At 39.8% G+C, this 13547-nt stretch overlaps 2 protein-coding genes across 2 annotated transcripts; one reads left to right on the plus strand and one right to left on the minus strand.

Annotated features, from left to right (window-relative positions):
- Positions 1-436: 436 nt before the first annotated feature.
- Positions 437-7837, minus strand: LOC121520692 (glutamate-rich protein 6). Its single transcript, XM_041804268.1, has 11 exons — positions 7796-7837; positions 7582-7634; positions 6178-6282; positions 5998-6093; positions 5771-5910; positions 5593-5654; positions 5262-5440; positions 1743-1825; positions 1428-1586; positions 1071-1296; positions 437-983 (listed from the first exon to the last, which is right to left on the minus strand). Exons 2-11 carry the CDS (start codon positions 7585-7587, stop codon positions 729-731), a joined length of 1311 nt encoding a protein of 436 aa, XP_041660202.1. The 5' UTR covers positions 7588-7634; positions 7796-7837; the 3' UTR covers positions 437-728.
- Positions 7838-9306: 1469 nt separating this feature from the next.
- On the plus strand, positions 9307-11283 carry LOC121519668 (extensin-like). Its single transcript, XM_041802471.1, has 4 exons — positions 9307-9659; positions 9733-9873; positions 9977-10095; positions 10403-11283. The coding sequence occupies exons 1-4, from the start codon at positions 9374-9376 to the stop codon at positions 11234-11236; spliced, it is 1380 nt and encodes a 459-aa protein (XP_041658405.1). The 5' UTR covers positions 9307-9373; the 3' UTR covers positions 11237-11283.
- Positions 11284-13547: the final 2264 nt, after the last annotated feature.

Below are 13547 nucleotides of genomic sequence, written 5' to 3' on the forward strand. Positions count from 1 at the left end.
CATAAACTGTAGGAAAGGATGGAGGAATAATAAGACTGCCATAAAGGTGTAGGTCAGTTCAGATAAAGGAAATCTCATTAGCAGGACTCAAGTCAAGTCCAAAGTCTACCTTCAAGCCATTCTAATGATCTTAAAGTGGTTAGGAGGGTCTAGTTGTGCTGCAATAATAGAAATTAACTTACCACTAAAAAAACGGTGTTTTATTAGAAGATACTGACATGTCAAGATCTCACAACTACGAGAAAGCAACTATATTCAGAAAAAATCAACGTACAGATGTGTGTCCGCTTAGACATTCTCTATATACTTTTGATATTACAGCTGCTACTTGATAGTGTGATCTTGCACACACAAAGGAAAAAAAAGATTACATGAAGACCTTTCCTGTATGCTGTTTACTTTGGAAAAAAACATACAAATTTTGATGAAAGAAAAAAACTCAATTTTTATTGAGGTCATATGACAAATTCACTCAAATATTAGTGATAAGTGAGAAAAAAAAAGAAATCTTTTATGTAGAAGGAAGCAAATCTATTTTTGTTTTTCACTGTCAACACCATGAAATTGCTATTATTTTGCCCCTGGATTCCATTTGAGTACTGTGAAAGCATTTTTATACCCAAATCAAAACTAAAATGTTCCCAATTATTTTAGCTCTGCTCTATAAGTCCAACTTCCATTTCTCATGCCAAAGTAGAAGTGTTTCTGTTGTGTCACCATGTGCCTTATCACAGGTATCCCTGGAGGCACCTGTGGATGAAGTCTCTCTCACTCTCACTCATTATCACATCAGCACTGACTTCCAGAAGTCTTTGGGCCACAGCATGGTGTCTAGAGGCTTTGGTGGTCTGCAAAAGGTGATTGGAGGGTCTGATCAGGTCATGATGAATGGGCAGATGCAACTTAATTCTGGCTGCCAACACAAACAGCTCCTCCTTTAATACTGATGCTCCTGGAGAAGCCTTGATTGTTCCACATGCGGCCTGGGGAAAAGTCATCTACTGTATGTTACCCATTGTCTAAAAGTTTTTTCACACCACAGTCTGATAAAAACAGAAACAATGCTTCACCTGTGCACAGCAGGAGCCAACACTGAACTTTGCCTGCTGACCTCCTGCCAGGAAAGAGACAAAGACCTGCTCCTTCCCCAGGACTCGGACCCCAACTGCTTTGTTTAGGGACAGGAAGACCGGCTTCAAGGGAGCGGCAGAGAGGCTTGGATTGTCCCAGCTCCACCAGCGAACCCTGGCCCCCTCTTTGTCCAAGAACTGTCCGCCTGATCTGTTTAAGGTTAGCCTGCAACACAAATTCACAAATCATTCATCACTATATTATTAGAATTATACCTTTTTCTATAAAATTAATGCCATTATTATGAATCAAGGTGTTCTAAATACAAAAATAGAAATACAGGCTTTACTTTGTACCATGCTTTTCCATTGCTGTGATAGCATGTCGCCCTGCCGTCAGACAGGAACATGGCTCTCATTGGTTGATGTGAGGCAGCAGCATCATCATAGACGATGCAGACCCTTCCATTGTGTTCAGTGACCACAATAACTAGAGCCAAGAGTCCTGAGGGATATCTGTTAGCATGACAATAAGGAAGACAGCATCCACTGCAGTTTGTTACAGTTGTCCCTAGTGTCTCACTGTTTCCATTTGCTCCTCAGTTTTGTACTCTGGTAAATGAATGATCATTTACTCAATGATTGCATCGATTTTGAATCATTGGAGGATACAGAACCTGAGCAGAACCATCAGAGAACACAGTAAGACATTTCAAGCCATTGCCGTAGTACCTCTGAAGAATTTCTGCCCCATCCTGTGAACAAACAGGATGAAACAAGGTCAAAAGAGCCTTATGTGGTTATTTCTATCAGCAGCAGACTAACTTTCCTCATTTTAAAGAGTAGTACTCATTGGACCCCCATATCTGAAGCTATTTTAAAGAACACAAAATAATGAAACAGTAATGAAAACTGCACTATAGGAAACAGAGGACGAAGCATTTCACAGCCAGACTTCCACTGATAGGCATGATTTAACCTTGTGTTGTCCAAGGGTCAGAATTGATCCATGCCATGCTTAATGCTCTTTATGATTTTGTTTTGCATCCTTTATTTTATTCTAGTCATTTTTGTACACATTGTGGTCAGGAGAAATGGTTTGAAATGGGAGAAGACCAGTGTTTGTAACACAATATCACCATGTTCATTAATAGTTAACTGTTCCCTTCAAAAGAATGCAATTCCAGAATCTTTCTACTACTTTTTTAGGATATAAATGCATCTCTTTGGAGCTTAATGAAGGCTGGTTATTTTTATGCTTTGGAAAAGGGGAGTACACCAAGTATTAAAACAATACAAGTGTTAAATTCTGTGTTTCAACCTCTTTCATTATTGTACAGCACAATATTAAACTGCCAATGAAACCCTGTTGAAGCATAAATGTTTTGCCTATTGAGAGTATGGTAGGCTTCATGTACTGATTAAAAACAGAGCAGTTACATGAAGGCAATGCATGCATTTTGTTAGGAATCACAGGGTAACTCAGTACAATACAATATAACACGAGGTATGGCTATTAGAAATGAGACTAATGCTGTCATACAATTTTAGAGAACTTAAACATTTTTTAGGGTCTTTCTACTAAAATATATACTCCCCGTCTGCTCAACACATCGCTGCATTCAGGTCTTCCACTAATCAAAACAGTGCAGTAGATCTTCAGACATTTGTCTCTGTCCTTCTTTAATTAACTTCCGACACATACTCAAAACTATAGCATTGTCTTGATGAAGAATGAAACCATTTCTCCATAACTGTGGTCTCTTTCTTCTAACTTTTTCTCAAGGTTTTCTAAAATCTGTTTGCAATAGTGTTGATTCCCCGCAGACCTTTCTGGAACCCACTCCTCCCAAATTCCACCCTGAATGTCAAAGAAAACATTCAACAGGACCTTGAATATGGACTTGCTTTGTCATGCTTCCCTCATCCTTGGTGAGGATGGTGTTTTCCAATGCACTGACTGCTGTTTTGTCTCAGGATCATATTGAAAGATCAAAATTTCAGTGCATGTAATCACTCTAAAAAAATGTGGGTCTCCTTCAATTTTTTCTAAAATGTCTCCACATATTTGCTGTTTTTCATTATTATACAAAAATTTCCGAACTGTCTCTTTATCAATGGAGACAATTTCTGCTATCATTCTTACAGAGTCATCAATCATTTTAAATGATTTGTTTAATTGTTAAAAGGTCTTATGAAGTTTTAGGACGCCCGAATATTCATCGTCTTTGCCTTCACAAAATCTTTTGTTTTGATTGCTCAGCTTTTAAGCTAATCATTTTCTAAAGCCTTAGCAAAACACACGCACTTTCATCAGTAGCTAGCAGTGAACTAGGGACGCCAGTCATTGGGAACTTATAGCAGTTGTGCGTGAATACCCAGGTTTTAATATCTAACACTCAGTGTGACTGTGAACCGCAAGGTTATATCATCATAAGCTCAGTCTCATTATTTAATAACCATACCACGTATACATTACCTATAAAAATGGTATCACAACAGAGTGTCTGTGATAATTGATGAATTACAAGACAACCATCTATCATCAATGATATCTTGTTAACAAAAACCTTTAAAGATGTAAAGGTCAGAATTAATGTACTCTATTCTCCAGAGGGCATCAGTTTCAACTGCTGTCTTCCCCCTTTTTGGCCAGTTAACTTCCATTCATGTTAACCTTAATTAATGTTATTAGGGCTATCGTGATATTAGTTAATAAATGAAAAGATTGTTGGAACGAGCAATTTGATATCTTTCTCACACTAGGGGGCAGCAGTGTCCCAGAGTTTCATGTACCCCATGTAAGGAGACTGAAGTCCTCCTATTGGACAGCTTGGGCTTGAATCTGCCCTCTGGCTGCTTTCCTGAATGTAAATCCCCTTTCTCTCTCTTCCCAATATCCATCTCTACTCAGCGTCCTGTCTATAAGACATAAAAGCCCAAAAGTGAAAAAATCTTTGAGAATAAAAGTCTATTTCACATGAGGCAGAGCAGCTGTGTGTTACTTTATAAACCTTTTGTCCCAACCTATATATATATATATATATATATATATATCCATGTCTGATAAAAAAGTTCATGCTGTAGTGTTATACACACTTTGATGTATCTTATAATAACAACTGACCCTTTGTTTGCTCCCTCATTGGTCTACCAATCAGAGAGCCACATCTCAATCGTTGCTAGGCCAAGTCTGTTCAGTATGCCACAAAGATATTGTAACCTTTATGTCAGGTGTGACTTATGATATCCACATCATAATCCGGGAGTATTTATTGTTCTTTTTCCACATGATTAGGAAAAATACTTCCATATGCTTAAAGTCAAGAGAAAACATGTTTAAAACTGATAATATGCAATGTTCTGGTTATGATAAGCAGCTATAATGAAATTTGATAGCAAACTTTAAAACATTGTGTTACTGGTAATGTTACCATAATGCAACGTTGACTTAGCTATTCTGTAACAAAAGCTAACATGCGTCAAAATCAACCTCAAACTAATTTTAATGCTAGTCTAGAAGGGCTGACTGGAATGTTTAACATATCTCAATTATCTTTCTTTTGGGGGCAAAACAAGCATTTTATTGATGTGTTGCAGGAGGACAGTTAACATTAGCAGACATCACTAACATCAGACCCAAACCAAGTTTTTAGACATTCTGAGTTATCTTCATGCTCTGTACTGTGCCTTTGTCTTTTTTCCTTCAGTGAGGCCACAATTATCAAAGACTTGAATCGAGTACTAAGGGTGTTTTCAAATGTTTTAACTGGGGCCTGGTGAAATTTTCATATTTGCTGATACAGGTATTTAACTACAAATACTGATGCCATGGTAATAATATCCTGCATCCCTCAACAGCGTTAGAGCCAGCCTTTCAGATGATGGGGTTTGTATTTGACACAGGCAACAATAAATAAAAATCATATTTCATTGCTTAAATAACAGTAGATTTTTACGTTTAAAACAAAGTTTATCATTCCTTTAATCAAGGATTGTCCATGTGTTTTCAAACCTCCACTGGCCCTCTCCATGATGCTGGACCCCAGAGAAGCATCCCCTTTTCCCCTTCTTCTTCTTATAACTCTATCATTTATACGGTTTCAGCTATTGATTAAAACAGACTCAGTTTGTCCTTACTCTAAAAGGAAAAACTTTTGAGCTCTATGATAATAGCCTGATGGTGTGTACCTGATGATGACACAAGCCAAACTGACTGGTAGTGTGAGTGCAACGAGGAAGCAGCACCTCATCCTCTTCATGTTCCACTTTCAGGGGTTTCTTAGTCGAGCCACTAAGGGGCGCTGTCCGACATCCTTTATTTGAAGCAGAGTAGAGCTGAAACCTGAGGACCCTTGATGATGGGGGAACTGAACAAAGGCACAAAGAAATCCCTGGACTTAAAAAGCAATGTAAATACACATTTGTTATTTGTCTGTTTTAGTCAATAATGTATTATAAATTACCCCACATTGTTTGTTTATCATGCATGAACAGACTGAATGCTGTGTATGATACTCACGGGGTTCTGGCTCAGGCTCATAGACTACATAATTCTTCAGGGTTTTGGTTGCTGGTGGTTTTCTAATAAAGAATGCAGAGTATTTTCTCTTTTTTTTCAAACCATATGTTTATTTTCATTAACATTTTACTTACTTTAAAGATAAAATATGAGCACATTTTATGATGCAAACTTATACCCAAGTCTTCCCTGAAAGTCTGTAGTAGCTCTGGTGATACTGGTTGTAGTCTGCATACCACCAGCCCTCAGGTCACTGCTGTGCCTCTCCAGCATTTCCCAGAGCTGCTGCCAGCGCTCACAGCAGAAAGTTGGGGCTGTCTGAAATGAAACAAGACAGGATTCAAGAAGTTAGTGATGCAGGCTTATTGGTCTAATTGGTCTTCTTATACCCAGTATCTTCCTCACCTCAGGCCCCTGTGCCCATGTTAGATCCAAGAGCGAAGGTTTCGCATTTCCCCCACAATACTCACACTTCACCCAGGCTTCTGTCAGAGGGTTGGGCTGAAAAACATCGCACTCATCAAGAATATAAAGCCACGTTTCTGCAGATCTGAATTTAAACAAGAATGAATGAAGTCCCAGTACCTCTGGAAGAATTGGTGTCAAGTTTATCCCTGGGTTGTCAGACTCTCGGCCGTACCTCAAAACTCCTGCTGCTCTGATACCAAAGGTGGGCAGGTCACTGACAGCCTGTGGATACACATTTTTTGACTTTGAGAACAAAATACTGATTAAAATAGATAGAGGATGTGGTTTAAAAATAAAAAGTATTGTTTGAAACTGGACTAAAAGGACAAAAGATGGCACTTGATTTGTCTGCGCGGTGATCCAAGAGTGCCAAATCCTCACTGTGATCATGCTTTGATACAGACATGGTTGCATCTTGGAGAAAAATAAAAGTATTGATGAAATTTTTAAAAAGAGTTTCCATTGCAGTGAGCTTTAAGAAATTATTAAGTTTAAATGTGGTTGGGGCAGTCTCACAAGAATAAATTGAATTCATCATTTTTCCTTTTTGTCTCTCTGATGACGACAAAATCGTTGCTTTTTTGCCACAGGAAGGAAGAATGCACTGCTTCTGTAAGGCCCTGTTAGATTAATAAATTCATCAAGAAGCAAATGAAGAAAAAAACACCATAAATTTGAATTTGGAAATTATTTGTTAGACTCACTGAATCGAAAAGTGGTAGTCAGCCAGAATTCTCTAAAATCTAACATTACAAATAAATTCCCAATTTTATATTCAGATTTTGTATTCAGACTGTGTTTTTTTATGGGATGTACAGTAAAGATCAATTTCTGGAGAACTTTCAGTGTAAAAGCTATTGCTGAAGCAACCCACACATCTTTACTGAATTTGACTGTCCTTTGTCTCGGATAACACACAGAAAAGTGTTCACTAACAAGCCACAAGGTGGGGCTGTTTTTTATTATCATTTCAACGTGATTATTCTGCACTCGTCATTTGTGTAATCATAAATCCTTGCTTGCCAAATTCTTGAATCCTCACTTTTGAGAACTTGCCAATCATTTTACTAACTGCTGTTACACGTGCTTTTTTTTTTTTTTACAAATGTTACCATGTTAGGAAACTAGGTCTCAATTTCTAACCTAAAATAAAACTATTCATTGCCCAAATCCAACTGTAATTTAGTCTCCGTGAGCAAAATAAAGTGCTATTCATTACATAAGGGTAAGCAGCGATTGTCACAGCAGAGTCATGTGTTCCGATCGTTTTGACATTTTAAACATTTTATACTGAAGTCACACGTTTCTTTTGATTTTAGATTTTTCAATTTAGTGTGAAGGACCTCTGAAATTTACGAGAATGTTTGTTTAGTTGCTACAATTTATGAGCTCAATCATAAAACACGTAGTCATTCCCAGCCAGTTCACCGGAGAAAAAAAGGGGGCCGTCTATGACTGGTGAGAGTGTGATGGGTCGGGTATTTCCATTCTGAAAAGGTTAACAACATGTAATGCACTCACCTCCATGTGTCACGACCAAGGCGCATTATAAGCACAGGCTGTAGAAAGAAGTCCTAACCGAGTGTTTAAATGACAAAAGCAAAGTTAGTATTTATTAGATTTCTAACCAAACAAATTCTAAAAATAAACTATTTCGGTTTGGTTTTTTTAAGAATTTTGGAGGGGGAACGGGAAATACATTTTAAAGTCCGTTTGTTTGTTTTTCTCGTCTTACCATGGATCTTACCAACAGAACTGAACAACTCAATATTCCGTGGGCGGGCTTTCAGTGACCCTTGGCTTCTGATTGGCTGGTGTGCTCCATCAACCGTGTGTCCTCTGCGCCCTTCAAAATAAAGGTTCTAAAGTGCAATATCATAAAAATACTTGTGTTACATATTCCATCATGCACGTAGACGATATTGTGAAATACAGATAAACAGTCAAAATGGTGGATTGATTATTATTTATTATTAAACCCAAGTGCTGGCAGTCTTTGCTGTTGGTTAATGCCAGTGGAAATGCTGTGCCTAAGCAAACTGGTGTGCCTTAGGCAATAGGTGTACTTAAGAATTTGTACAAACATATATTTATATAAGATAGCGTACAGAGGCTGATTTGCATATTATGTGCCTTGAGATTATGGGTTGATCTTGGTTAACTTTGCAACTTTGGTGACTCAAAAAAGTTTGAAATCCGCTGTCCGAGTGACGTTTCACACACCAGACAGAAGACTACCTCCTTTCACTTTCACCTTACACACCAAAGTTAAACACGAGCGCAAATGAGGCAGTATGATAGTTACCCAAGTACTCCAAGTATAAGAATACACAAATGGACGTAATGCTTAAATGAAACCGGAAAAGTACATATTAGTTATATATTTAGCACCAGTTGTGCATAAAATGTTAATCAATCTGACATCACTTAGATAGCATTTTCACAATAAAAGCCTTGCAATGTGCTGTAAAAATCTGGTGTTCATACATTTTGGTTTCAGTCAAAATCACAGATAGGAAAGCTTTGGTGAAATCAGATTCTTAACCACTTTCTATCTGTCGTTTCTAAGTGTAATGACTGTTTTTTTTTAACAAAACTTGTAACTTCAAGCTTGTTGGATCGAACGTAAAATTCAAAGTAATACAAGTTAAAATAGCAACAATTATAAATGGGCACTGCTGGGTGTTACAGCAGTTACATCAATGTAATATAATGAGATGTTTACATATCACTGCAATAGAAACACCATTTAGGCTAGATTAATAGGCCTATCTTTTGTTTTCAAACATTAAAATTCAAAATGGTGCGAAGAGATTATCAAACAAACAAGAATTATTTGGAATATATTTTAATCTAGAAAATTCCTTAATTAGGGTGTCGAGCAAAAAGTGTCAGAACCATACCTGTCCCCTACATTTTCAAACACATCCTCAAGCAAACATTCATTGAAGCTGTACAATGGCAGTCTGAGATAACAGATATTATCACTAACATTTCGTTATCAGTAACCTTATTTTATTTTTTATCATGAATGACAGAGAATATAAAGAAAGAGAGAGAGGGAGAGAGAGATGACCCATTGTGTGTCAGAATAAGCTCCACCTCCTCCCCTGTTTGTTGACCGAGGGCTCACCCTGATCATTCTCAGGTGAAATAGATATGTGATTAGAGAACAATCAATCCAGCCACCTCTCGCTGTTTCTGATTGGCTGTCACAGACTCTGTTGAACCTGCTGACACAAAGTGCTGCATTTGAAAAGGGGCGGCCAAAGATGCAACTACCAGGCTTACCATTCCAAGGAGTCTCGACAGAATGATGCGAAAAAGGAGAAAGGCCTCTGTTTTCTTGGCTCTAGTTGTTATTTTCACGTGTTATTTGTCGCAAACGATAGACTGTTACAAGTTGAGGAAAACTGAGAGTAGAGAAGGACGGACCGACAATAAAGCACCTACAACAACAGCCGTCCAGGAGGGGAGAATAGTTTTCGGGAGAGTTTCTGAGAGAGGCTCTGGCTCTGAGCCTCAGATCTTAAATGGAACCCAAAAATCCTCAGACGTTTCATCAGAAGATGAAACTGCTTATCAAGCAGACTTCACAGGTAAAAAAAATCTTCATGGTAATAAGTGCTCAATGACTATTTGCAGCTTCTCATGAAATATTTGTCTATTCAGGCTGGTATAAAGGACAAATGCAGGATGCAAGCAGTGGAGGAGCTTCATGGAGGCGCATGTCTCCTTCCCTGCAGTGTGGTGGAGACCAGATGAAGTTCAGAGTAGTGGGACCAGGTGCTTCACAGTTTGCAGTGGAACAAGGTAATTTAAACGAGGTTTAATACCATCAGTGTCTTAGAACAATACAGTAGACCTACAGTTATTTCTACCCATAGCTACAGTTTAACTGAGTTTGTCCACACAGGGCATGCACCTCCACTGCCTCTGTCCCAGGTCCCTCCCTCCTGTGGCTACACCATGCAGAGGAACCCCCTTTCACTTGTGATGTCAGTCCCCTATGATGGCTGCAACATGCTTCAGGAGGTAATGTTTTTTACTGAATGCAACAATTTGCTACTCCACTCATATCCATGGTAGGAGACGTGATCATCCGGGAACAAACTGTTTCACTTCATCAAAGAAATGAAGCTCCAATATGCAGCTGTCTAGATAAAGATGCTACTTATGTTAGAGTGGAAATGTTGTTCCTTATATGCTAAAGTTTGTTCTCTAGAACTTGTCACATTTCAATTATAGTTTTTAGTTTTGTAGCGGAGCTGAAATAAAAATAATACAGTTGATGCCTTTTTATGGCTGTCTTAAATCCTTTATTTTTGTTTTTCCTACCAAGGGTGGAAACCATGTGCTTCCAATGCGCTGGCAAGGAATTCCTGTCTCACTCCTGTGTCCTGGAGCAGGTGCTGCACTTAACCATCCTCCATCATACCCTCAGGTGCCTCTCTCACAACCTGCCAACAAGAATCCCTATGTCTCAGATCCTCAAGTTCCCCAGTATCCCTCCCATCCACACTATCCCCCTCAGTACCCATCAGTGCCAGAACCTACGAAGGCCCCAACCACCAAGACTAATGCAAAGAAACCTGGCATGCCTCAATTTCCAGTGTACCCACCTTACCTCCCCCATTATCCCAGCTTTCCTTATCCTTTTCCAATGACGACAGCCAAGCCAACTACCTCTGCCCCCACCACGACTGCAAAGCCAGCAACGCCAACTCATCCTCCCAAGTTCCCTTACCCATACTTCCCACCATACTACCCTCCCTTTCCATGGCCGTACCCTGGACCTAAACCAACAACTGCGGCACCAACCACAACTACCAAACAAACTACTACCCAGATGACGACAACAAAACCAACAACTAAACCCCAGCCTCCCAGGTTTCCACCATATTTTCCATACCCTCCCTATTATCCATACCCTCCTTTCTTCCCCCCTCTTTACCCTCCCTATCAGCCACAGCCAACTTTGAAGCCACAAACTACAGCAAAGCCAACGACTCCTCCTACCACAACTACGACGACTCCTACCACAACGACCACCACTAAGAAGACAGACCCTCCTCAGCCTCCACCGCATTTTCATCCACATGTTCACTATCCTCCATATCCATTCATGCCATTTCCTCCTCCTTATCCAATGCCTTACCCCCGTCGTCCAGTGTAACATGACTAATATGTTGTAAGTGTTCTAATAAATGGCTTAGAGTATTCCCTTCTGGTCCTTTGTACTTATCTCTACTATATGAAGTTTGCAACAGAGGTTCTTGACTTTTTCAATGAAGTTGCATTAGGTGTGAGTAAGCAAGGTGGGAAAAGGTTTTTTACTAAAAAGAGGGTCTTCAAAAAATTTAAAATGCTTTCATTCCAAAGGACAAAACTTTGCTTAAATTGGCATGCTTTTTCTTAAAATTGTATAACTTGACTCCTCATGAATAATACACTAGATGGGCAGTAACTATCAAAGGCCTGATCAGACAAATTCACCTTATCGGATGTTTGTATCTCTTATACTAGTATGTACAGTGCTTAACAAATTTATTAGACCACCTGTCATATTTGCCTGAAAGACCATCCAGCATCATGAAGTGCTTTAATGCGGACTCTTATATTTTCAGTCAGCACTCTATGTTTTACCATTTTGAACAGGAATGAGGGATTTCAAACTGAATTCACCCAAATTTGAGCCGGCTCACTGGGCTTCTCTGAGAAGTCAGAAATTAATCAAGCATAACATTCAACCATTAAAACTCATTTTTTTTCTGTTCAGGAATGCAAGTAAATAACTATAATTTGACATATTAATCAAGAAACATTTTTGTGCTTTGTGTTATTTTTTCAGTTTTTTGTAAATCAGTAAATTTGAAAATTCATGGATAATATTTGAGCATTAAAAAATATTTCGGTTAAAGAGCTTCTACATATTGGTGTATTAACCATTGCAGAAACATAAAAATGATTTTGGTAATTACCAATACTGTTAATTTAGGGCAGCTGTGGCATAAACCTTACTTTGGTTAGGGTTAGGGTGGTCTAATAAATTTGTTAAGCACTGTATATTCAAGAAAACTCAAGATATCTGCATTTAGAGTAAATTCAGGCCTATAACCTCACCAGGAGGCTCCCATGTTTTGAATAATTACACTAGACATGCAGTAACTGTATCCATTAATGCTTGTTCTTATTGTATGATTTCCATATAAAACTTCTGTGAAATTCCTCAAGACAACTCAAAATGAGGCTCAGTAGTGTGTAAGGCCTCCACCTGCCTGTATGAACTCCCTACAATGTCTGGGCATGCCCCTGATGAGACGACGGATGGTCTCCTGAGGGATCTCCTCCCAGACCTGGATCAGGGCAACAGTCACTTCCTGGACAGTCTGTGGTGTGACGTAGCAGCAGTGGATGGAATTAGACATGATGTCCTGGAGGTGCTCAATTGGATTCAGGTGTGTGGAACAGACATGCAAGTCCATAGCATCAATGCATCCGTCATGCAGGAACTGCTGATACACTCCAGCCACATGAGGCTGAGCATTGTCAAGCATCAGAAGGAACCCAGGGCCCACTGCACCAGTGTATGGTCTGATAATGGGTCTGAGGACCTCATCCCAGTACCTAATGGCAGTCTGGGTACCTCTGGCCAGCACATGGAGGTCTGTGCGGCCCTCCTAGGATATGCCTCTCATCTGTGAAGAGCACAGAGCACCAATGGCAGATCTACCAATTCTGGTGTTCCCTGGCAGATGCCAGTCAGGCTGCACGGTGCTGAGCTGTAAGCACAGGCCCCACTTCTGGACGTCAGGCCCTCATACCACACTAATGGAGTCTATTTCTGACAGTGTGAGCAGAAACATGCACATTAGTGGCCAGCTGGACACCATTTTGTAGGGCTTTGGCAGTGCTCCTCCTGTTCCTCCTTGCACAAAGGAGCAGATAGTGGTCCTGCTGCTGGGTTGTTGCCCTCCTACGGCCCCCTCCATGTCTCCTGCTGTACTGGCCTTTCTCCTGGTATCTCTTCCATGCTCTTGACAGTGTGCTGGGAGACACAGCAAACCTTCTTGCTATGGTGCACATGGATGTGCCATCCTGGATGAGCTGTACTGCCTGAGCAACTTCTATGGGTTGCAGATACCGCCTAATGCTACCACTAGTGGTGAGGGCACTGGGAAAATGCAAAAGTAACTAAAACTCAGCGAGGACGAGGAGAGGGAAATGGTCTGTGGTCACCACCTGCAGAACTATTCCTTTATAGGGATTGTCTTAATAATTGCCTCTCCTTTCCACCTGTCGTCTGTCCCATTCGCACAACAGCAGATGAAATTGATTCACAATGTTGCTTCCAAACTGAACAAGTTGATATCCTGGAAGTGTGACTGACTTGGAGTTACATTGTGATGATTATGTGTTCCCTTTATTTTTGAACATTGTAATCACACTGCTCCAGGGGTGGTTACATGTAAAGCTGGCATACACTG

The sequence above is a fragment of the Cheilinus undulatus genome, linkage group 13, assembly GCF_018320785.1.
Source record: "Cheilinus undulatus linkage group 13, ASM1832078v1, whole genome shotgun sequence".
NCBI lineage: Eukaryota > Metazoa > Chordata > Actinopteri > Labriformes > Labridae > Cheilinus > Cheilinus undulatus.